This window comes from Macaca mulatta, chromosome 9 (assembly GCF_049350105.2).
Source record: "Macaca mulatta isolate MMU2019108-1 chromosome 9, T2T-MMU8v2.0, whole genome shotgun sequence".
NCBI classification, from domain to species: domain Eukaryota; kingdom Metazoa; phylum Chordata; class Mammalia; order Primates; family Cercopithecidae; genus Macaca; species Macaca mulatta.
The window spans coordinates 116,059,447-116,086,028 of NC_133414.1; the positions used below are offsets into that span (position 1 = coordinate 116,059,447).

Consider the following 26,582-nt stretch of genomic DNA (forward strand, 5'->3'; position numbering starts at 1 on the left):
TTGAGACCAGCCTGGGCTACATGGCGAAATCCCATCTCTATAAAAAATTAGCTGGGTGTGCTGGCGTATGCCTGTAGTTCCGGCTACTCAGAAGGCTGAGGTGGGAGAATCTCCTGAGCCCAGGAATTTGAGGTTGCAGTGAGCTGTGACTGTGTCACTGCATTACAGCCTGGGCAGTAGTGTGAGACCCTGTCTCAAAAAAAGAAAAATAAATAAAGAAAAAATTTAAAACTTTCCATTATTTTGAAGAATGTTCATATTCTGACCTAATGCACTGACATTCTGAACTTGAAAGTGCTTTGGAAACTCTACTATGTCATCCAAATAAACTTGCCAACCATATATAAAGTAAATAATTCATTTTCTTTCCCAAATTATAATTAGCTGTCTTCAAAATAAAATTAAGAAATGCTAATTTTCTAAAGAAAGCATGTTAAACGATGTAATTCACTCATTAAATAGAGTTATATCTTAACTGAACTTTTTGAAAGTTTGACTTCCAGCTGAACAAGAGGTTTACTGGATGCACATCCAGAAAAACCACCAATTTGGTAGAAATATCTTGTGCTTACAGTAAGCGGTGGCATGAATCTCTCGCTCTTCTCTGTATGTACGGATACTGCCTCTGACTCGGATCGTGTCCCCAATCTCTATCTTTGTTCTCCGCTCAATGGTCTCTTGTAGCTTCTTAAGTTGCGAGGTTAAGCTGAGCTCTCTTGCTGCACTTGGAGCAGCTGTAGTTGTTTAGAGCCAGAGGGAAAGAGAAAAAGTTATAACACAATCACTCTACCACATCTGTGAGACAGTTTTAGGGTAAGACCAACACAATATGCTTATTTATTCTACTTCTGAGTAATTCTTCTACTGCTGGAAATCCACATAACCTTTTGGAGTCTTCCACTGAGAAAAAGGTATAAACTGTAATTATTCAAGAGTGGGGTGAAGGGAATAGAGTCTAGACTGAGGTCCAGAGGGCAAGTTCCAACAGACTCCAGGGCCTTCTTTCCTGCCCTGCATCGCCAGTGCAGTCAAAGGGCACTGCATGGCCTTGACACGAATTCTGTACAATGAGTTCAGCTAGGCGTGGTAGCAATAGCTTTAAACAACCTTTCAAATGTCCTTGTGAGGAGACTTGTCCCACCTGAGTGCTCAACATCCCAATTTCTCACCTCTCATCTCTGTTGGGAAACTAGGCTAATCTCTCTGTCTCTCTCTCAAACACACACACACACGCACACTCACACTTTCTCTCTCTCTGTCACCACTTAAAACTATATACTTGAGCAACTTCATGATGAAAAAAACCCAATGTACACTCAATTCTAAATAACTTCTATCACTATTTTACTTCCAAATTGTATTAAGTAAGAAGAATTGTCACGAATATCTGGGTACTACAGGTGCTGTTCTAAGGACTTTACAATGTATTAGCACATTTAGTCCTCGCAACCACTCCTGCTTATTATTAGCCCCATTTTAGAGATGAGGAAACTGAGTCACAGGGAGGCCAAGCAACTTGCCCAAAGTAAAACAGCTAGTTAGAGACAAGGCTGGGGTTTGAACCCAGGCAGTCTCTAGCTCCAGAGCCATCCCACTTATCCCTTACTCTCTGCTGCCTGCCCCAGGAAGATACTCACATTTCCCAGTTACAGCTGGTGGGTACAAAATACTGTGTGTTCTGTTTTCTTCTAGCATAATTTCAAATACACATATGTATCCAAAGAAGCTACACAGCCAAGCATTTTATGTTTATTAGAGACGGGGTCTTGCTATGTTGCCCAGGCTGGAATTGAACTCCTGGCCTCAAGTGATCCTCCCACCTCAGTCTCTTGAGTAGCTGGGATTATAGGTACAGTTTTATAATTTTTTACTTTGGTTTTTTTTTACTAGCACTGTATAGGGACAGTACAGCTTAGCCATTGGCATTTGGCTATTGGAGTCGGAAATGAATCTCAGTTTACCTCCTACTAGCTGTGTAACCTTGGACAGGATGCTTAACCTGCTTCACCTCACTGTGCCTCAGTTTCCTTTCTACTCTTATACTTCAGTTTCCTCAATTATGAAATGGAGGTAACAGTAGAGTCTACCTCATACACAGAGTTGTTGTGCATGATCTAATTGAATACTTACATTCTGCACTTAGCACAATTCCATATTTATAGGAAATAATTAAACGTAAGCTATTTGTTATGATGAATAATTAAACCTTCTAGAAAAAGTATCTTGTGTTTTGGGGGTCTTTCGTTAGAGACTATTACTGGATAAAAAATTACAAACTGGTTTACAGTTCATTACATACTGTCAGAATGCTTGCCAGAATAAACTGATCAAACCCCTGTTTTAGACAATGTTGTCAGCAATGCATGCACGCTCACAACTCCTACACCAGCTTCAGTCATTTGGATTTTTAATACCTTAACAAATACATAATTATTCCATACATCTTATTTTGCTTTTAAATTGCAAAAGAGGCTGTTTTTATACAAGATGATCTACTCTCTGTATTTCTTCATAGAGAAGCCCTTCATCAAAATCAACCTAATACAATTTTGACAACTGTGGCTCTGTAACGTGCAGAGGCATTAATTTTCCTTGAACACACCTACTATACCCAGGGAAACAGCAACGTAGGGAGCACAGAGAACTCTGTGCATTCAGTAAGTGATAGGTAGGAACCTGGATGCAATCAGCATTACTGCTGCTCAGAGCTTACTGGGTTTCTTCAAAAAATTCCCAACTGCTACTTTTTCAAAAGGCTGTCCCATCTGCATCCTTATCCCCAGGTCCTCTTCTACTTAGGCTGAATTTTAAAGGTATTTATACATCTCATTGCCATTATGCAAACATTATAGGTGATAGTAAATGCTTCACGTAGCACCACTGAAATGATCGGACTGATGGTTGTCCCGAGAACAAGAGGCCCACCTTTCACTTAAAGGGTGAGCCAAATTGCCGAAAGGAGGTTCAAGCTGTGTAATTTAATGAATATAATGAGAAGACTGGAGCCTGACAGAACTTCACTTTCAGCGTCTATTCCATCATGAAAGAGAAATCCCCTTTAACATTCTAATACTCAGGGCCAGGAAATCTTAACTTTGCTCATAGGCCAAGTCCAAATGGTACATTCAATGTGACATTTATAGGAGCTAATATTATATTCCTTCACTTTAATGGACTGGAACATGATTTTGACTCAGACTAAATTTTGTTTAAAAAATTAGTCTTTGCTGGCCACCTTCCAATGGAAAGCTTTTAAACTAAGGGCAATTAAATAAAAAGGAGAGAATGGGCTAGTTGGGAACAATTCAAAGACGATGAGAATCATTTTTAGGTTTTCTCCTTTTCTCCTTGTACTCTTACCTTCTCGTTATATTTGCAAAGCAATCTTAAATTAAGGCTACCCACTGTGATTGTTCATTCATTTATCTACTTATTGATATTTTAAAAATCTGACTCTCAGTATTAATAGCCATTTTGTTGATCTAAAAAATTACTAAGTATAAGAATTATATATTCCTGATGATGCTATTTCTTTAAAAAGAGTTAATTTTGAAAACTGAAACAATGACTAAAACAGGGGTCTCCAAACTATAGCCCATGAACCAAATCCATCGACAGCCTGTTTTTAAAAATAAAGTTTTATTGGAACACAGCCTGCCCATCTGCTTATGTACTGCCTGTGGTTACTTTCCGCTATAATGGCAGCATTGAATAGTAGAGACACACAGATCATAAGGTGCACAAAGCAGAAAATATGGCCCTTTACCGAAAAACTTCGCTGACTCTCCATCTAGAACAAGTACGCATATTCAAACTACACCTTCTGACTGAAGATTGTGACAACAACCAAAAATCTGCAAATGATTTTAATACTGCTACAGTTTGATAAAAACAAGTTTGAATGTTTTTGTCCCCTCAAAATCTCATGTGTTAGAAATTTCACCCCTAATGCAACAGTGTTGGAAGATGGGGTCCAACAGGAGGTGTTTAGGTTATGAGAGCTCCACTCTCATGAATGAAGGCCACTATAAAATGGGTTTGCAGAAGTGGTTCTCATTCTCGTGCTCTTCTGCCATGTGAGGAACAGTTCTCCTCCCTCTGGAGGATGCAGCATTCAAGGCACCATCTTGGAGGGGGGACCTGGACCTTACCAGACACCAAAACTTTGATCTTGGAATTTCTGACCTTCAGAATTATGAGAAATAAATTTCTTCCTTTATAAAATCACCCAGTCTCAGGTATTCTGTAACAGCAGCACAAAACAGATTAAGAAAAACACCTCAGACATACATAAAAATCCAGATACCTGATTGTCTCACAGGTTTATTTCTTGCCTATCAGATATCTGCCTAAAAACATGTGGTCTCCCTTAAATCTACCTACAAACCTTCCTCACCAAAGCAATGCCATTGATTTAGATGTTCCCAAATTAGGGATTAGAATTCCAAAGTTACATGAAACTGACGGCCAAATTCTAAATGTAAATACATCAGAAAATTAAGCAAATGAGCATTCCATTGATCAGTACAGTCAAAGTACAAAGCTGAGATTCTGACACATTACGGCAAAAAAGAAGAAATGACCCCAAGCATTAGATATTCTTATCATATCTAATGCAAGTAGATAGATACTAGATGCTAGATATTAGAGCAGACAGTGTTTACTGAATAACCCCACTGTGTATGGCACTATACTGTATATGTTGTAAAACACAGAAAAAACAAGCTTCCAGTTTTCGTAGCTTCTCTAGAACCAAAAACCATCACCAATATTGCATGATATTCTTTCATATTATGAACTTAACTTTAAAAAGTATCTAAAAATTGGGCCAGGTGTGGTGGCTCAAGCCTGTAATCCTAGCACTTTGGGAGGCTGTGGCAGGAGGATCACTTGTGTCCAGGAGTTTGAGACCAGCCCTGGCAACATAGTGAGAACCTGTCTTTAAAAAAAAAAAAAAAAAAAAAAAGTATCTAAAAATTATGAAAATATATTCAAGCAACACCAAATGTTTCAGTTATAGTCAATGTGTTCACTATACAATTTTAAAGTTCTTTTAATTTATGTTACTTACTGAATAACTTCCAAAGGAAGCCTATCTTACCTTCTCAATCTTAGAATTCCTGGTATTATTTGTTTGAACACAGAGATTTCAAGAAATCTGGACCATGGCAGCACAGAAGTTAGTGGCAACCATGTGAGAGAAACAGTCATCAAAATGTTCTTTGGTCAAGTGATATGGCTGGGACAAGGGGAATCAGACTTGGCTAGCAATTAGGCTAAGACGCCTTGACTTATGTAATAACGGGCATGGTAAAAATGAACTGCTGAAATGAACAGGGGTAACCTACTCACATTCCTGTAGGCTTAGGAAGAAGTGAGCACCAAAGAGATGGGAGAAAGAAAAGCAAGTGGCTTTCCTATGGCATCAGTTTTCAGAGCAGCCAAAGCTCTGGGTATAGTGCTTCAGGTAGATCAGTGTAACTCACCAGCAGATAAATGTGAAAATTTAGTCCTGTAGCTGTTTTGATGAACTACGTTGAGTAAAATCCATTAGTTAGGTGAAAAGTAAAGGAATGTGGCAAATAAAATTACCTGACACAGACTCAGTATTCAACTTTTTCCAGCAGATGCAGTTTATAACTCCAGTGCTGTCATCCACTGCAAGAGAAAAGTAAAAGGGTAGAAGAGAGATTTGGGCAAGGCTGGTGATTTAGCATACTGTCATTGCATTCAGCCATACTGAAAGATGACCTCTTTCAATAGCCTGGAGAAGCAAATCCCTTATCAAACTCTCCTTCCACTTTTGAAACAACCTCTCACTGTATATGAGTATAAACTGCTTGTCTGCACAACTCAATGTAATACACAAGCCCAATGGGATATGGTCAGCATTTCACTTATCCTACCTCAAGGTACTAATGATTAGTACCCTCAAGGGTACCCTCATGATGCTTGTCTACACCTCTGTACTAAAAATGGTGGCCTTGGGAAGTTAAGTGCAAAAACTGAATGACTGCTCACATACAAAATCAGCCTTTCTCTCCCACCCTGAAACAAGAGAGCATCGTGTGGTTTGTGGTTAGAGGCACACGCACTTAGGGTGCAGCCTTCTGTCACAGTCTCTTTGCTAGCGTGCTGACTTACCAAGACAAAGCGTTCCAAGTCATTTGGCCTGGGTTTCTCTTTGTGAAAGATCTTTTGCCCAGTCCTCACCACTGCAGGGGATGTAAGGAAAGCCAAGCACATCACAGAAGGGTACCGTTTTATTTTCATAATAGAAAATAATTATATCCTGGCCACAAAAACAGTACTAGTCTGGCTTATGTTATTCCTGGTTTATCTAATTTTTGCAAAAAATCAAACAATTCCCATTGCAGTTATATTTACAACTATAGAGGAATTTGGAGATGTTTGCTAGGGAATAACAGGCATTTCTCTTTGCTTAATTTCTGACAAACTCAGAACAGAGGTTGCTAAGCATGGGGTCAGTGGGTCTCATAATTAAAAAAAAAAAAAAATCCACTAGACTGTTGTAAAAGCACACATAATCCTGAAGAAATCTAAGGCAAAATTTTTTACTGCTGGCCTAAATCCACGCTGAAGAAAAAGCCAAAAAGAGTACTTCCTATACTAAAATAAATCCTAGATGGGTTTCATTTCATTAAATACAAAAGAGGTAAACTTAAGATGAGAAGACGATATGGGTGAATACCTTTAACCCCGGGTTTATAGTGGGTGAGGAGAGGCTTCTTTAAGCAGACTCTTAAAATCAGAACTCATTAAAGAAGTCTGATAAGTCTGACCACCTAAAAACTAATACTGGATAGCAATATTCCAAATGATAGGGTCAATGATTTAATATAGGAAGAGCTCATAGGCTGGACATGGTAGATCATGCCTATAATTCCAGCACTTTGGGAAGCCAAGGCAGGAGGATCACTTGAGCCCAGGAGTTTGAGACCGGCCTGGGCAACACAGCGAGACTCCATCTCTACCAAAAAAAAAAAAATTAAAAATTAGCCAGGCATGGTGGTATGTGCCTGTAGTCCCAGCTACTTGGGAGGCTGAGGGGGGAGAATTGCTTGAGCCCAGGAGTTTAAGGCTGCAGTGAGCCATGATCATGCCACTGCACTCCAGCCTGGGCAACAGAATGAAACCCTGTTTCAAAAAATAAAAAATAAATAAAGAGCTCATATAAACTAATAAGAAAAAGATCAAGATCACAAGAGAAAAAGTGGCAAAGAAAAGAATATGTGATTCATGGAAGATCTATAAATGGCCAATAAAAACACGTCACTATGCTAAGTTCACTAGTTACCACTAAAAAAAGCAAGTATAAATAATTTATCAACAATGAAATTGACAAATATTAAAAATATTGATACCCTCATATGTTGATAGTGGAAGTATAAATTAGTAACAAATTTCTAAAATTTAAATCTTAACGAGCAAGTTTGGAAACATGCATCGGATTGTGAAATGTAAGCCAGATGCGGTGGCACATGCCTGCTACTCGGGATGCTGAGGCAGGATTGCTTGAGTCCAAGAGTTTGAGGCTGCAGTGTGCTACAATTGTACCGGTGATAGCCACTGCACTCCAGCCTGGGCAACACTGTGAGACCCTGCCTCTCAAAGTTGTTTTTAAATGTACATGTCCTTTGACTTAACAATTACTTCCAGATAAAACAAAAATAAGTACACAGATACACACATCTTATGTAAGGCTGTTCACTGTAGTATTCTTTATAATACTGACACTTGGAAATACCTAAATGTTTATAAATATGGTTAAAAAAATTACAATGACGTACTATATGAGAATAAAAAGATATACATGGCTCATTGTAAAACAGAAATATATAATCCAATTTATGTGCAACATTAAACAGTGTATTTTCACAGAAATGATTTTAAGACATTAAATACTAACAGCAGTTTCTCTTGGAGTGTGGGGAAGGAACCCCACATTCAATGTATACGTTGACTGTTAAGCCTAATTTCAGAAACACTGAGAAAGAAACATGTACAATAGTACTAAGGAAACAGGCATTTCTATATTTCTTTGATACTGGGAACATGTTTAGAATGAGGAAGGATGTTCACCCAAACACTGACATTGTTTTGCCTGATTTATAGTGTTTCACATGATTTTTATATACTTCATTAAAATTGTCTCTAGTTTGAAATTTTATTTTATAATGAGGAAGCACCATTTTAAGAATCCAAAAAATGAATAAGGACATTTTGCGTTAAAAAAAATGCATGACACTTCCAGGCACACCACTTCTCTGCAGTTGAAAACTTGATTTATAATAGAAAGCTAAAAAAAAAAAAAAAAAAAAAAAATTAGCAGGCCAGGAGCAGTGGCTCATGCCTGTAATCCCAGCACTTTGGGAGGCCGAGGTGGGCAGATCACTTGAGGCCAGGAGTTCGAGACAAGCCTGGCCAACATGGTGAAACCACGTCTCCACTAAAAATACAAAACTTAGCTGGGCATGGTGGTAAGCACCTGTAGTCCCAGCTACTTGGAAGGCTGAGGCAGGAGAATCACTTGAACCCGGGAGGAGGGGGTTGCAGTGAGCCAAGATCACACCACTGCACTCCAGCCTGGACCACAAAAAAAAAAAAAAAAAAAAAAAAATTAGCACATGAACATTTGTCCTAGAGAATGTGAGGTTATTCTGTTCTTGACTGTAGCCTTCCAACATTCTAGGTCTAAGCTTGAGCTGCTACCAAGTGTTCTGTGCACTCTGGGCACTGTCACCAATCCCTGGACTAACCAGGTTTGTGATCTCTCCCAGCAGACCGAGTGCCTTGGTGCCCAGAGGTCTGGCTGCTGGAATGCCCCTGAATGGAGGCACCCTTGCAGTGCTGCACAACGTACTCCACAGCTACACAGCACCGCCTGGGCCACTGGCCTTTTGTTTCAGCTGCAGGATGAGTCAGTGTGAGCAGGAAGCACCCCCAGCACAGGCCTGCGGTGAGTCAAGGGAAGCAGAACCCAGACCAGCAGGGAGTGGCCACCTGGCAGCTGGCCCAAAAGCCATGTTCTGCCTGAGGACAGCAAGGAGAGGGGCAGCTCTCCACAAGAATTAAAGTTGCAAAAGCCTCTCTGCTCTCAATAATTTCAGCAGTCAGATGCTTTTTATTTTCCTGAAGCCCACAGATATGTCATGCTCCTCAGACACTCACTCAGAGGGAAATGCTTACTGGAGAAGAGGCAATCATAGTGCCTTCATCTTTTTATAATGGGAAAAGGGGTTAAGCGAAGCTCCTTTAGGCGCAGGCTTAATATCTAGCCTGGTTCTAGGGCCAGGATTTTAAAGTCCTCAAACGGCCTCATTTATTTGATCTGAAAAACAGAAAACTAAAAATCAAATGCAGTTATTTATTTATTTATTTTTTGGTGGGTGGGGGATGGAAGAAAGAAAGAGGAGAGAAAAATCAAACTGAGTTATATGGAGACCACTGAACACACTGGAGTCAGTAAACAGAATGGACCCACAAATCTCCATCAGTGGAATCTTGAGCAAGTTACTAAGCCTTAGTTTTCTCATCTACAAAATGAGTACCTGTACTTTCTATTGAAAAAGACTAGGGGTAGAATAATATGAAATCATGCATATAAAAGTGCTTTGCAAATTGAAAGACGCTATTATTTCATCGTTGGCATTTCGAGAGGAAGCACTCTCCTATACTACAGTGTACTGCCCACAGCTGGATACACTGTAGGAACTTAGTAAATATTTGTTGAGTTGTCTGGAGAAAAACAGGACCAATATCTTTGGCAAAATAAAGCAGAGAAGAGATTCAGTTTGGGAATGTCTGACAAGGTGATCCTTTTCAGAATTAAAAACAAAAAAATTATATATATATATATATATATACACACACACACACATGCTGGGAAAAAGCAGAAAAAATAAGAGCTTTTATTTTTCACATTATTTTATTAAAAGCACAAGATAATACTCTTCAGGAAAATGAGTACATGTAAAGAAATGTAATGAGATTGTATCTACAAATTATCAATCATGCAGGGACTGCCAATGAAATGCTCTTGGTCACAAAGTTCAACTGCCTTCTATCTTTCCTCAAGAAGAGTAAGAATACAAATCCAAGGCATAGCACAAAAAGTGACAACGTCAATTTCAGCAAAGGTATGGAATTTAAAGTTAAGTTTTCCACAAAATATCTATCTTGGGCTCTTGACTACAGAGAAGCTTGGAGTTGTACAAGGCAATATCTTAAACGCTTAAAAATCAACTCAATGAAAAAATAAGGACCTATTACACTAAAATCACAAGTGAGCAATTCTCTAGTGTCCATAATATAGAAACCCTTTATTAAGCTTCTGTCATCATGAGGGAAAATAAACTTTCTGATAATGGATATTTATCCCTTTGAGTATCAAAAGGCTTTTTGTTAACTGTTCTAGATATAAAGATTTTAAAATTATTTTTCACACCTTCCTGTGTTGTTAAAGAATCTACTTTAACATTAATCTGGTCGTTGCTTTTTAAAGTGATCCACATAACCATATATTACCACCCTTTGCTATTTACAGATATACCCTTGGGCATCAGGTACCCGCCCCCCTGCGCCCTGTCCATCGGTGCTCCTAGGGGGCTGTATTTTAATTCTTCCACGTCCTAGTGCCTCAGCAGCTGTCACCTCACTGAATTCATCAGTATCATTCCTATCCGTTGCCTCATTTTATTCTTAGCCCATGTCTGGGGCTATAAGGGGTACCCCATAGAGAAAGTACATGCCCTTAGTGAGGGTCCCCAGCTACTCTAAACGGCTGGGGCTGCTAAAATCCAACTTTCAGCCCAGAAGGGTCAGCCTTCTACATCAACTTCATTTCAGACACAATTGTTCTTACCTCCATAACTGTAGAAAGCATCTCTTTCTCTCACTCCAACGACGGTTCCCAAGACATCTACCTGTTTTATTGGATGTCCATTATACAAAAATACACCTAAAATTTAAAAAAAGCAAAGTCAACATAATGCATGATCACATTTTCTGCTTCATTAAATGTTAACTTGTAGGGGGCAAGGGGTGTAAAAAAAAATCAATGCCATGCTGTTTGCTGAAATTCTAGACTTAAGAATCAGTCCTTGACAAATGACAATGCCCCAAGAAATTCCAATGTCTTTTCCTCACAGGTCCTAAGTAGAAAGCTTGACATTAAAGCTTGTACTAGTGCAGACGGGAGAAAACCAGTGCTGTCCCACTAGATTTGGTGAATACCCCTCTGTGCAGAATGCTCACAAGGGGCCTGAAAACAGTCATTATAGTGGGGGACCAAACACAGGACTATATTTGAAGCAACTAGAAGAAGGAAAGCGAGAGGAAACCATGAGAAAGGCTTATTTGTTTTTTTGTTTTTTTTTTTTAAACAAGTGCTTTTCTAAGAAATCAGCTGCCATTTCTTTGAACTGGCAATAGCATTTTTTTAAAAAAAAGACAGTAAGTAGATTACAAAACACTACCCTTTGGGGCCAGGTTACAACTCCAAAACTTCTCTTTTTATAACTCTGTTTTCAAAACCTAGGCTACAGATGGCGGCAGGCAACTTCCTGCCAGCGGAGAAAGCTGAGAGGGAACCTACCCACTGATACCCAGAGGCTTTCTTCTGGCGTGGGGCCAGGACACAGAGGGGCTGCTCAGAGCAGGGAGTCCCTGATGGTCCCAGGGCTGTCCAGGCTCCTGCAGGGTTTCCCTTCTGCCTGTCCCTCAATAACCTGACCTGAGCTCCCTGCTTCACCTTAAGCTGCGTGCACTGTGTTCCTGTCACCTGCAACTAAAGAGTCCTGTCCAATCTCTTTTCCTGCCTCTTCCCCCCACCCCCATGATGGCTAAATTCTTTACTTTCAGAAACAGGTTATAAACTTTTATGTGGTGATGTCCTTTTTCTTTTTTTAAATTAGACATGGGCATCTCACTTTGTTGCCCAGGCTGGTCTTGAACTCCTGGCCTCAAGCGATCCTCCTGCCTTGGTGTCTCAAAGTGCTGGGAGCCACCACGCTCGGTCAAGTCCTTTTTGAAATAAATACATGAATTCTAAACTAAGAAACAATGATCACCTCAGGCATTTGGCCATTCTTCTCCTCACCATGAAGCCTAGTCACAGCCTCTATTCTCTCCATTCATGGGGGGACCTGTGGCCTGAATCCCGATGCCCCTTAGAACGCCCAGACTGGCCTCTGCTGATGGTTGTTTCCCTTGTAGACAAAGGGACTGAGGAAGAGTCCAAAGAATGGACAAGGAGCCTCTAAGCCTCAGTTACAGAGAGATACTAGGGGAGTGAGATGTGGTTTTAAGAAATAAGAGGTGGCAAATTTAGCCACAAGCCAGACCCCCTCCCTCCACAGAGGCATGCTTCTAAAGATAACCTTTCAGCTCAACCTTGCAGGCATGAGCTGAAGATGGCAGGAACAAGGAGGGAAGGAGCCTGGGTCACTGTGTCACCCCCAAAAGAGAGTCACCCCCATCCAGGAAAACTTGAATTGAATGGAGACAAAGTGGTTCCACTGAAAATCCATGTTTTTGCTTGTGATTTTTTTAAAGATTGGGTCTCAGTCTGTTGCCCGAGTGGCATAATCACAGCCTACTGCAGTCTCAACTCCTGGTCTCAAGCAGGAGCCCAACTAATTTTTAAACATTTTTATGGAGGTGGGGGTCTCTCTCTGTTGCCCATGCTGGACTCAAACTCTCGGCCTCCCAAAGCACTAGAATTACAGGTGTGAGCCACCGCACCAAGGCCATAAAATTCTAAGATGTAGCCAGTTCCAACCGGCTTCTCCCAAGTTTTCACAATTGAAACCTAGTCTTTTCCATACCACCACTGATGAGATCTTCAGTCCTCTGCCCCTGCCTGCCTGCACTGACCAAATGCAAAAGGACAGGGAGCCTGCAGAGAAGGGAGATCCCTGTGTCCTGTGTAGTCAAGGGCAGGCTTCCTTACGGCAGAAGCAAACTTTAAACCAGGAAAATGAACCTCACCCAGGGATGCCAACTCTACCGCCATACGCCCCACCAATCTGCCTTGGAATGCCTGTGTGCAGAGCAGGGCTGAGGCATGGTGCTGCTTTGGTGGTCTAGGTTTGCTGCAGGGCCAGGTGGCCTGAGCTCCAGGCTGATCTCTGGCTGCACTCAGCCCTTTCTGCCTCCCCAAATGCTCTGTATCACTATTTGTACACTGAGCAGAGTAAAGTTAGAGAGAACTGTTTTATAGAACAGGGCTGGCCTCTCCCTCCCCTGGCCTATGTGATGATCTATCCTGGCTGCCAAGTACTTGTTTGTATTAGAGATAGACACTCCACAGGGTTTGTTGTGGCCCACAGCACAAAGGCAATCACAGGCAGAAAGCAGAGCGCTTTGGACCCACAGAGGGCCAGCTGTCCGCCACCAAAATGTCTTTCCAATTGGTCGAGAAGCAGCAGGATGCTCTGCTGGTGATGTCTGAAAGTCCCAGGATTCTTTGGGTCTCCAAGGAGATCCTAGCATGTACCACTGTCATGGTTTTAATAAAGAGCAAAAACACTTTCAGATGGGGAAAAGAGTGGAACAAAAGGTATTCTTCCTGGGTTGAAGTCTATGGGAAAGGCATTGAGAAGACTGGGCTAACGGCACAAGCCAATGAAGTCCTCAAGTCACCTCTGATGGAGGCCAGTCATCCAATGCTACAAACTTTGTGTGTGGCAACACTTAATAAAAATCTGAACAGGTCTTCACTTGTGGACACAGTAGACTTTCTTGAAAAAGGACAGAAAAGTGGGTCCTGTGAATTTTCACCTCACAGACTGACAACAATGACTTGCCTTTAAGGACAGACACGGTCACTCAAGATGAAGATGCGACAAAATCTTTCCAGTTCCAAGCGGTTGATGCAAAAAAAAAAAAAAAAAAAAAAAAAAAAATCTTAAAAGCATCACAGAACAATGGAGAAAAAGATCAGAAGAATTTAACAGACAGTTTGAATTTTAAAACTCAGAGAAAAGCAACTGAGGAGGAAATACACTGCTTAGAAAGAAGAAACTTCTTCAAGTATATAGAAACATGAACTACACGTATCAGATGCACAGCATCTACAAGAAGACGACTGAAGACATGGAAAAAAGAATTAGAGAGCCATTTTCTTCTATCAAAGCAATCTTCTATAAGAAGAGAGCTCAAGAAAATTGGACGGCTGCTCTGTCAACTGAGAGAAAGCTCAATGAACTAAGAAAAGAAAACAGTAACAAATACTAGATAACAGAGTTTATGTTCCAGCCTTTCCCAAGTGGCCCTTGTGTTCCTGCTGTTCCACATGCAGCCCACAGAGGCCTAAAAGCATCAGAGGATCCCCTGGATCATCAGGCCCCCAAGAAGGAGGAGGGTCGAGCTATAAGGGTTCAGGGATCTAGGGTCACAGGCAGGTTGATTCAGATTTCAAGCAGCCAACCCTGAACGTCTGCAACCACAGCAAGACATTTGACTGTTTTCTCTTTTTAAAAGTACTTTTGATTGCTCTCTTTTTAGTTTAATTGCTGTTATTTAATTGATGCTATGTTATTTATGTTTGACAGCATTAAAACACCTAAGATAATCTTTTTCAACCAGATTTAATATAATTCTTACAGATATATTATTTCCACTTCATTGTACCCACTAGAATAGGATAAGTATTATATGACGATTTAAATAAACAAGTCACTATTATTTAATCCATCATTAAAGTCTGACACAGAGATATTTAAAACAAGAAATATGACTTCTGTATGTTATCAGCTATTATTAAAAATACATTTTTTTTTTTAGACAGGGTCTTGCTCTATTGCCCAGGCTGGAAGGCAGTGGTATAATCACAGCTTACTGTAGCCTTGGTACTGCTTTTCAAAAATTAGACACGAGGTCTCACTTTGTTGCCCAGGCTAGTCTTGAACTCTGGGCTCAAGTGATCCTCCCGCCTTGGCCTCCCAAAGTGCTGGGATTACAGGCATGAGCCACTGTACCTGGGCTACTTTTTTTTAATGCCAAAACAAAAAACAAAAAAAATCCACAAATCTAAATACCACCACAATCAAATTTCACAGTATTTTTCTTAGTTTAACTCTAAATTCAAATTTTGGGGAGCTGACATTTTGCAATCATTTTGCAATACAATTCTGATGGTAACTACTCAAAGTTAGGTTAAATTTCACAGGTGAAGGGCACAGTCCCCCACAATACTGCCCTCACTTAAGTTATGAGTCCCAAATTTTGTGAGGGTCCTCAGGATATCTGTACTTCTGACCAACTGGTTATAAATTAGGGGGTCCCCAATACTCCCTCAGGTTTGATAATTCACTTGAATGACTCACAGGCCTCAGAAAGGTGCTATACTTATGATTATAGTTTTATCCATGAAGGATACAAATCAGGGCCAGCCAAACGAAGAAAAGCCCAGGGCAGGGCATTTCTGTGTCCTCGACACATCACCTCCTGATACACCAACACGTGATTATCAGCTAGGGAAGCTCATCTGACCCTCAGTGTCCAGAGTTTTTACTGAGGTCTCATAAGGTAGGCACAATTAACTGAATTACTGACCACATAACTGAACTCAATCTCCAGCCCCACTCCCCTCCCAAAGAGTCAGACTGATATGATCTAGCTCAAAACCCCAACTCTCTAATCAAACAGCTGGTCTTTTGGGCATAGACAGCCCCCATCCCAAACTATCTAGGGATCCAGCATGAACCAACTGATTCGCATAAATTCAAGTGTGGTTAGAGAGGCCACGATGAATAATGATGATGCTCCTGTCACTCAAGAAACTATAATAATTTAGATGTTACCCTTCAGGAACCAATGGCAAAGGCCAGCGAAATTCTTTATCATACAACACATTCATATCATATTTTATCATTTTTGGGGTTTGTCTTTGTTATTTTGTTTAAGATATTCTTTGCTGTTTAAACAATCCTAAATTTCACGTAGTCAAAAGTTTTGTCTTTATAGTAAATGAAACCAGACACAACAACAAAACAAAAACCTAGGAGTGGAATTCCGCACCCCCCAGAACACTATGGTATGGTCTAAAGCAGTGGTCCCCAACCTTTCTGACACCGGTTTTGTAGAAGACAATTTTTCCGAGGATGGGGGTTGGGGGAACGGTTTGGGGATGAAACTATTCCACCTCAGATCATGAGGCATTAGATTCTCCTAAGGAGTGCACAACTAGATCCCTCACACGTGCACTTCACAATCAGGTTTGCGCTCCTGTAAGAATGTCATGCCGCTGCTGATGTGACAGGATGTGGGGCTCAGGTAGAATGCTCACTGGCCAACCACTCACTTCCTGCTGTGCGGCCTAGTTCCTAACTGGCCATGTACCAGTAATGGTCTGTGGCCCCAGGGGTTGGGCACCCCAGGTCTAAAAGTATCCACTCTGTCAGTTGATGTCTGCTTTAACCACGAGGTTTCATTTTTAAAACACCTTGGAAACATTCTCACCAGTGATAAATCAAAGATCACTGGTCCTGTTTTTGTTGGTTTGTTTTCATTACATCATAAAGTCTTTTGCCTACAGGGAGAGTTAAGCCCGTCATGTCCTTGGTACCTGTTTTCTCACCTGCAGAAGATCATTAAGCAAGGAAGCCTAGAATTTGGTGTGAATTAATTTCTTCCTGAAGAGATGAGCTATGAAGAATACCAGACTGGAAAATGGAAAACTGTGGAGGAGGCTGGCTGCCTTCCAAGGGAAAAAACCAGACCATTTCCAACAATAATTAGGAAATAAAGGCGTGGCGAAAAATCTGTACAAAAGTCATTAGCATAAGGTCATCCAAATATATTTGTACATTTAACTGGAAACAAACAAAATCTTATCTCATTAAAACTGTGGATGCTTGAGATTCTTGACTACTTCTAACTCATAGTTTTTTATTCAGAAGGCCCTTGACTGGAAAGCTTCACTCAAAATAGCACAGAAAGTTTAACCAAACTTCTCAAATAGCACAGTAAACACGTGGCTATTTGTGAATTATTAGACAGCTACGTGAATTATTTAAATCCACCCCAAACTATTTGTGAATTATTAGACAGCTACGTGAATTATTTAAACCCACCCCAAACTACATTTGTTATATTTTTAGTTATGATAAGCCTATCTCTAGTAGCCACTATTCTAATACAAAAAAAAAATTTTACACTTTACATGTATAATGCCTTTCTGCTTCAACAGCTATTTCTATTTGAGGGTGCACTATATTGCCAGGCACTGTTCTAAGCCCTGGGATTACACAGGTGAACAAGACAGATGATGTCCTTCCTCTCAGGGAGTTTATAATATTTTGATTATGCTTAATTCAAAAGAAAACAAACCCCCATTACATATCAGGAATCAAAAGATTCCATTACACAGGGTTAAGCTCCATTTTTACAAAGAAACCCAAACTTTGCAGAAGGTCAGTCACAAGCCCGGGCCAGGTAAGTGGCACATTTAGGAAAGGAGCCAGGCCTAAGAATATCTGGCCCAGCGATCTCTCCAACAGGAGCAGGGCCAAAGAAAAACAAATGAGCATTTTCAAGTATGAAAGACCCTAAATGGAGGTAAAAACCTCAGTACAAATGTTACTCCCCCAAACACCTACTTAAAAAAAAAAAAAAAAGATTTAGACTGTTTTTTTACCTTCCAAATAAACAAACTCATGCGAAGGCCCAGGCTAGGTCACTTTCAAAGCCTGCAGCAGGGAAGGCTCTCCTAAAAGCCTCTAATCCCAGCTTTCTGAGACTTTGGGAAAGGGGGGCAGACGCAGCCCAGGGCATCCCAGGGTGGCCAGCCACATACCTGGCACCTGGCGGGACTCCTTCATGTCCAGGATATCCCTGATGTAGAGTTTTGCAAAGGCTAGAAACACAGGATCCAAACCCCACAAGAGGGAAGGGGTCTCCTCTTCACACCGGCTGGATCCAGGCTGCATCAAGAGGCTGGGCTGTGGCTTCCAGCTAACCCTGAAAGGTTCTGCATCACTGAGTCAAGCATCTAGACAGGACACAGAAATGAGGATGCAATGCGTTTAACGTGGGTCAAAGTGGCACGGCCCTGACGCTGCTCCTAGGTGGACGTCCAGGACTCCAGGAGGGGTGAACGCAGGGATCCAGGGCCCTGTCAAACTCCATGTCACGGGGCGTGTTAAGAGGCGTTCCTCGCGTTAAGACGCCTGCATTCCTTACGGCTCTCCCGCTGTTCTCCTTCCCACAAAGCACCAACTTCGGAATGGCTAAACATCAACTTTCACTCTGGGAAGATACGTCCATATAGGCGTACCAGAAACCGCTTGGGGTCCCGGGAGGAACGGGCGCCCTCGCAGCCCTGCACGTGTTGGGGCACAGTGGATGGGTATGATTGTCGCTCTGCCCTAAACTTTCCGCTTTTGGGGATAAGCCAAGAAAAGGACGAAAAATGATACCAAAAAAAAATGGACCCACTTGCAGCCCCTCCCGCCGCCTGTAGCTCCAGGAACCCTGAAACTCGGCGCTTCCGGCGCTCCGAGCCGCTGGCGGCGACGGCCCCGCCCGGCGCAAGAGCAGTTGGCTGAGGTCGCCTCTGAAGTTCCGGCCCGAGCCCGCCCCCGGCCCCGCCGGGGACCAACCCCGGTCTCCCCGCCAGCGCATTTCCTTTCTTCTGCAGCGCCTCGCCACGGCTCCTCCCCATCTCTCCCGAAGTCCCGCCCCGTCCCACCCGAAGCCCCGCCTCATCCCGCCGCGGCCCAACCATCCGCTCGGCCCTATCAAGCCGAAGCCCCGCCCCGTTCCGTACCCAGCCTCAGCGCGGCGTACTTTTGGCTCAGACAGCGCTGCAGCCCCCGCCTTCGTCCTAGCCTCCACCGCTGAGGCCTGGGAGCCGACCTTGAAATTCCTGCAGTTCTGACACCGCCCTTCTAGTCACTTTTCACCCCTCCTCCCGCTGGTGGCGGGACCCTGAACCTGGGTCTTCTAGAGGTTGGGGCAGGATCAGACTATTTTTCTTTTTGATACCTGATATGTAAAACAGACAAAAAGTAAGCCGTGCCACGAGTGCATTGTGACATATTTTAAATGTTCATTTCCAGTTGGCAAGTGACCTGACACACACACTTAGGACTCTGTAGTTTCACTTGGAGATGTCACTATCTAAATTTGAGCCCTCAAGTGAATGTGAGGTCTTGACTCTGCCAGAGACTAGCCGTGCAAAATCATGACAATACATTTTGTCTCCTTTCCCCTTGTTCGGTCTACAGTCTGGAAGGTTGTGCACTTAAGAACTTTGAAAAGCTGGCATTTTGGTAAATCATGGCTACCTTGATGGTGCTTAGTCTCCAGAATTTCTATTTGAAAGTGAGGAAAGAGAGCCACGTTCCACTCCCATAAAGAGCTACGTTACTCGAGACATCAGGAATTCTTCCTAATTTACAGAGACTCTGGAAAATGGCAGGGGAGTACAGATCACCCTGGCAGACCATTCCCGGGGGAGGCAGGTAGTGGCCAAAGAGATAATTGCTAAACTATTTATCAGAGAAGGAACTTGGAGCCGCTAGAATGGAAAATGTGTGTGTCATTAGACCCATGGGATTTAATTACCTCCCCGGCCATTTAAGAAGCTCAAAAAAGAGTCCTTGGTAAAATACGTTGCCCAGATTCTACTGCAATGAACAGTAGGGGATGTAGGGTTTAAGATTCAATAAGAGAAGACACCGGCTGGTTGCAGTGGCTCAAGCCTTTGTGAGGCCGAGGCGGGCAGATCACAAGGTCAGGAGTTCAAGACCAGGCTGGCCAACATACGGAAACCAACCCTGTCTTTACTAAAAGTACAAAAATTAGCCGAGTGTGGTGGTGTGTGCCTGCAATCCCAGCTACTCGGGAGGCTGAGGCAGGAGAATCGCGTGAACCTGGGAGACAGCGGTTGCAATGAGCTGAGATTGGGCCATTGCACTCCAGCCCAGGCGACAGTGTGAGACTCCGCCTCAAAGAGAGAGAGAGAGAGAGAGAGAGAGAAGATACCTGCTCTTATAGGAGGGTGGCCCTTGTAACAAAAACATACCCAGTAGGACAGGTGCTTCCTGCTGACCTGCCAGATGGGGAGAGACAGGTTGGGTGACATTTTCCTGACTGTACACATCTGCTCCAGCGTGAAACCCAAAGGAGGAAATCACTATTGGGTGTCAGAGCCTGAGATGATTTCAGAAATAATGCTCATGGCTCTCCAGAGTAGAGTGTTGGATATAAGAGCCCTTCCGGACGCCACACTTACTGCCAGCCTTGGGAAGGACCACACCCAGGTAGTACAAGCAGAGCAGAATGTCCCAACGTCATCTTTTGCAATGAAGGGAGGATTCCTAAGGGGTGTTCCTTTTGATCTGAGCCCCAAACCTGAAGGAGTAGGTTGGAACCTAAGATGAAATGTAGAACAGAATTTCCAGGCTGCAGAAGCATTTAGAGGAATTTGGGAGGATCCTCTTCCCTTTTGTCTCCATCAACACAGATTTCAGGTTCCCCAAGCCACCGCCTGGACACGTATGAAGGGACTCCTAAAATCCTCAACACTGCAGGGCTCCTCCAACTGGAATTCTGCAACACTGCAAAGCAGATATTTCAAAACCCAGCAGTTAAGATGTAATGCTAGGAACCATTCTTATAGCTTCTCAATGTGAAACTTGTGAACTTGGTTTTGAAGCATTTGTGACAGAATGGACAATTCTTTCTAAAAAGTTAAGGTTTTAAACAAATTCTTCTGGAAAATGAGGGGATTGAACTGGATATCTCATACCTCAAAGCTCAAACTATCATGTTTTAAACATTTTTGACATCTTTACAGGTGGAATTGAGTTTGTCCACTTGCAAAGTGGATTAGATTTTCTGTTTGGAGTTTACAGTTGACAAAAGATTCTCTCTTTGACCAAACTCTAGTTGGGCTCCTTGAGTCCTCTTCTCAATTTGTCCTCAACTTTGGCCTATAAAGACATGAACAAGTGCTACATAGTTTCAAACAGCTCAAGGCTACATTCCTGGAATGACCCTAGATCCCTTTAAAGTGCCTGCCTGAGAAAACTCAAGGCTGCCAAAAGAATTTACTGTTTGTTCCAGCGAACACCTGAAGACAAGGCCTTGTCTCCTAGCCTCTGTTGGCAGGGTAGGAGCCTAACTCCAATAAGCACCAGTTAGCAAGCCTAGATGGGTCTCATATGGACTGGTCCCCTCCCTTCCCATTTTTTGTAATTTTTTCACTTTGCAGACTCTTCTTAAGCACCTGCAATTCTTCCCTGCCCCACTGCCCCCCAGTTCATTTTCTCTTTAAAAAGCCTGGTGACCTCTCTATGAATCTGAAGGGAACTCAGCTCTTTCCCCTACTGTCAATAGTTATTCAGTAGTGTTTTCACTGCTTTAACTAAAGTCTGACTGTGCTTATCTTTGACATGATAAAAATAATCTCTCAACATTTTTTTATGTTACTATTATAACCCCAGGGATGGCAGGCAGGGGGCGGGGACATCTTCAGTCATTCAGCATATCTTGAGCTCTCTCTGTGTGCTTTGGCACTGGGCTGTGGAGGAGCAGTAATTATGCCACCGGAGTAAAAAGAGTGATGCATGTAATATATTAAATAGCAAAGTAAGAGGCTAAATTGTGATTCAATATGAAAGGAGTAGCATGGGTAATTACTGTATGAGTTACAGGAGGTAAATGGAGGGGCCTCATTAAGTGAGATAATATATGTAAACACTGGAACAAGGTAAGCACTAAATAAATGTCAGCTATTATTCATATTTACTATGGAGGTGGGATTTAAGCTAGGTGTTGAGATTATGGAGGAGCTGTTCATTCATTCATGCTTCATTCATGAAGCATATTTTAAAGGCATTTGTCAAGCACTGTAATAGACATTGAGGATAAGAGACAAGACAGTGGGGTTGGGGTTCCAGCCCTTATGGAGCTTCCATTCTGTCGGGGGAAAGTGGAAGGACAATAAACAAATTGTTCTCAGTGCTTAGATGAAGTGACGTCAGGTTGAGACCTGAAGGGTAAAAAAGCCAGCCACACAGAGCTAAGCAAAGAGCATTTTAGGCAGCAGTCAAAGCAAGGGCCACTGTGTGGAGACAGCAAAATGCTTTCCTGTTCAAGGAATAGAAGAGAGAGTGGGGAGAGTGGTTGCATATGCAATGGAGAGATAGGCAGGAGGCAGATCCAAGGAACTTTGTAGGCCATGGTTGGTTTGGATTTTAGTCTTAGTCTTACTCTATGTGAAAAGGGTACTGTGATACAGTGATGGAGTGGGAGCAGGGCAAAGGCAGAAGGATGGGCGAGTCATGTTCCTAGGCAAGCCAACACAGCAGAGGGAGCCAACACTGCCAACACAACTGACTGGAGAGGGAGGCTGCAGTGGAAGCCAGCTGGAGGCCAAGATTTTAGCCAAATTCTGAAGGACTTGAGCTAGCTTCTACCTGTATTCCCTGTAAACAACGGGGGTTGTTAATTATTCATCAGAGGAATGATTTAATGAATTTAAAAATTGTAGTCAGGCTGGATGTGGTGGCTTACCCCTATAATCTCAATACTTTGAGAGGCCAAGGAGGGAGGATTGCTTGAGCCCAAGAGTTCAAGACCAGCCTGGGGAACATAGAGAAACCCCATGTCCACAAAAAAGAAAAATATCAGCAGGGCGTGGTGGTGCACACCTGTAGTCCCAGCTACTCAGGAGGCTGAGGTGGGAAGGTCGCTTGAGCCCAGGAATCCGAACTTGCAGTGAGCTGTAGTTATGCCACTGCATGCTAGCCTGGACAACAGAGCAAGACTCTGTCTCAAAAAAATAAAAGAGAATTGTAGGTATACCTGCCACATCTAACGTACTATGGTGGGGGGTACAAAAATGTGTAAGAAGTGTTCTCAATCCAATTTACTAAATCTATCCTAAAAATTGTGTCTTACGGATATTCATCAACTGGTGGTGAAGAAACTAGAATAAGAAAACATTTCTGGGTCTAATGCAGTGGGCCTCATCTGTATCACTTGTCTTCCTGCCTCCTTAGCAACCTTGCTCAATCCCCTATGATGTCATCCTCCCTCTCTCTCTGGCTTCCCCTTGGCCCATAAGCATGCTCTCCTGCTCTCTTTAACCTCATCCAAACTTTCCAAAAACAGCTTCTCTGAAGACCCCCTTCTCCCCTTTAACTACTGCCCTCCAGCTCACTCTCATCTCCTTTCAAAGGAAAGCTCCTTGGAAGAGTCCTAAATGCTTCCCATCTACACTCCTCTGTGGTGGGTCTCTAATTCAACCTACCATAATTTGGCTTATTTTGGTCTTCAACCCACCCCACCACAGCCCACCACTTGACTGACATTGCTTTCCTAAGACTCACAATAACCTTAGCAGATTCAAATTCAATGAGTACTTTTCTTTCCTTATCATTCTGTATCTTTTTTTTTTTCCTGATTTACTAGTTTTTGATGTTGATTTGACATATTTTCTCTCTGTCCCACCTTGGCTTCCTAATGGGTTTTTTCACCTTTAAGGTTTCCCTTCTGCTACCTCTGTTTTTTCCTTCTCAGTGTCCTCTTCTGTTGTTTATCTCTTACATGTTGATGTTCCCCAAGGTTCAATCTCCTGCTCATTTCCCGTCTTACCCTATGTACTTTCTCTGAGTGGCCTTATCCAAACCTATGACTTCAATGGAAACAATCTTCTTGTGACTCTCAACTCTTCACATCTAGCCCAGAACACTGTCCTGAGTCCCCCATGTGAATTTCCAACTGGACTCTCCTGGGTACCTCAAAGTAAACCTCTTCCCCGTTTCTCCCTTCTCAGTCAGGATGAATGTCACCACGACCTGCCGATTGTCTAAGTCAGAAACCTGGAATGTTTCAAGGACACCTCCCTCTCTTTTGCCCTACAATGTAATTAGTCATGAAGACCTGTCAGTTCTGTTTTCTAAATGTGTTTTCTTAATTTAGCCTCTCTTCCCTGTTCCCATTGCCATAACTTGAGCCCAGGCTTTTATCATTTATTACCTGGGTTACTGACCCTACCTTCCAACTAGTTTCTCTGCCTTTAGCCTGGCTTTCTTCCAATTCATCATCTATGCTACTGCCAAGGTGAGCCTTATAAAGTGAAAATTAAACTATGTTACTCCCTTGTCTGAAATACTTCAATGGCTTTATGTGGTCTGCAGAACAAAGTTCAAATCTCTCAGCATTTCCTACCAAGTTCCTCCTGGCCTGGCCTCTCCAGGCTCATCTCCCATCAGCCCCTCATAGCCATCCTACACTTCAGGCCATCATCTCTCCAATGCTGTCCTAAAGAATACATCCTCAAAATATCGATGAAAGTTCGGCCAAATAAGTTTGGACTTAAATCCAATGAATAGTTTAAATACAGTAGTTCACATTGGAATACACAACTGAAGTTATTTGGAACAACTTACAGTTCCTACAATATGCCATGCTGTCTTTTGCTTCTCCCCGTCTGCCTAGGATACCATTCACTTATTAATTAATTGATTACAAAAGTCAACTGTTCTATATCTGCTGGGCAGACTGAAAACATTACTTTATCCTGGGCATACAGAAGGAAAAAAGGCTCCAGGTGAGCCAAACAAGTAAACAGACAATTACAATATGTCATGATAAATGCTGTATAATTTAGCAGCATCAAGTGGGGGCCCTGAGTTGGAGTAATCAGAGGACAGCAACTTTTCCCCCTCCTACATATGAGTTATCTCTGAGATAGGTGTCAGTTTTACTTTATGTATTTTGAGCTTAGTTGTTAAAGGCACATATATTTCTAATTGTTATGTCTTTCTCATGTACTGACTCTTATTGTTACGAAATGTTCCTCTTTGTCTCTAGTAATATTTCTAGTTTTAAAGTCTGTTTTGTCTGATATTAATATAACCATTTCAGTCCTCTAATAGTTACTCTTTGAATGGTGTATCTTTTTCCATCCTCTTACTTTCAATCTAGTTGTGTTTTTGAATCTAAGCCTCTTATAGATATCATATAGTTGGCTTTTGTTTTTTTATCCAGTCTAATAATCTCTGCATTTTGATTGGGGTATTTAGACCATTCATATTTAATGTAATTGTTGATACGGTTAGATATATATTTGCTATTTTTCTATTTGTTTTCTATATGTCAACTTTCTTTTTTATTAATTCATTAATCCTTGATTGCTTTCCTTTTTTCTTTTCTTTTGTATTAAATATCTTTAGGGTAAAATTTGAATTACTCTGAATTTTGAAAAAAAAGTTTTAGTTATTTCTCAGAGATTGTAGTCTAAGAATTACAATATATATCTTAATTTACCGTAATGTACTTCAGATTAATACTAACTTAATTCCTGAAAAACATAAAAGTTTTGCTTCACTATTCTTCTATCCCTCCCTCCTTCTTTGTGCTATTGTTTTCATATATTTTACATCTATATGTTATAAACACAGCAATACAATGTTGTACTTATTGCTTAATACAATCTCATGTGTTTGAAAAAAGTTAGATAAGAAATGAGAAGAAAATTATTATAGATGATTTTATAATAATCTGTATAACTATTACTTCCGTGCTCTTCATTTCTCCCTTTAGGAATGGGTACTCCAAATTGAATGAGCCCCTTTGACTGTGGTAGAGGTGCTGCTTGCACTGACAGCTTGCCCTGCCCAGATAGAACATCTACATTAATCAAGCTGGGGGCAGCAAGAGGAATGAGAGAAGCCCCAGGTCAAATGCATTAGATGCTCACTGTTCTTACCTGGAGTTCAGTCATTTTTAAGCATAACTGCTTTTCAGACTGTCGTGTGCCTTTGATCTCAGAGTTCTGCAATGGTTGTTTTGATCAGTTTTGTCCAGTTTTATGTTTGCATTTTGGCAAGATGATTTGCTGATCTTCACTATCACCCACAACTAGAAGTTATTAATGATATAGCTTTTAGTTAATAGCAAGTCCATTTGGTCAAGGGAATTAAGGTGGCTCAATAATTTAAGGAGTGAAGGACTAAATTGTAGAACAAAGTCACAAACTGCCTAGTTGTAGATAACAGTTACTCACAGCCCAGCTTGCCTCATAGACTTTGATGGAGATTCCTATGTCAGCAGAAGGCCCCAGGTGAACCAGGGTGCAATTTGCATTCTTGGAATGAGAAGAAGCAGACATGAAAGGGAGAGATGGCTGAGGTTGAGATACCATCTAGGTCCTTACACTTATGAGACTGACAGTGCTGCCCACTGCACCAAGAGGGCTACTTGGGTCCTTACATGTAAGTCAAATAGCTCCTTCTTCCTGCCCAAATGGCAGGAACTTGACCAAAGGATAATGACCCTTGCAAAGATGAAGAGGACAGGAGGTAATGGGCTAGGGTTCATTCCAGAGAGCAGAGAATGACTTTAATTAAGGAAAATTTGTGTCCCAAGAGACTGGATTGAGTACACAAGAGAACTCTGCATTTTGTGCTTTAAAAATCTGCATCTTGAAGAAAGTGGAAAGATGGTTGTCAGGGGCTGGGGTAGTGGGGATGAGGAGTTACTGATTAATGGGTAAAGAGTTTCAGTTTTGCAAAATGAAGAGTTCTGGAGATGGATGGCAG

At 41.9% G+C, this 26,582-nt stretch overlaps 1 protein-coding gene across 10 annotated transcripts in view; it reads right to left on the reverse strand.

Moving 5' to 3' along the window:
- STN1 (STN1 subunit of CST complex) overlaps positions 1-18,519 on the reverse strand; it is a 36,933-nt gene extending 18,414 nt beyond the window's left edge. For 5 of the 10 annotated variants that reach the window (XR_013397770.1, XR_013397771.1, XR_013397772.1 and 2 more), the window contains exons 1-5: positions 18,463-18,507; positions 17,822-18,016; positions 10,886-10,981; positions 5,593-5,658; positions 573-734 (exon numbers count right to left, since the gene is read on the reverse strand). Coding sequence is in view for 6 of the 10 variants with exons in the window: in XM_028853528.2 (XP_028709361.1) it covers positions 573-734; positions 5,593-5,658; positions 10,886-10,981; positions 17,822-17,954 (457 nt within the window). In the remaining 4 variants the exon portion in view is untranslated. 10 annotated transcript variants of the gene reach the window in all.
- Between the last annotated feature and the right edge of the window lie 8,063 nt (positions 18,520-26,582).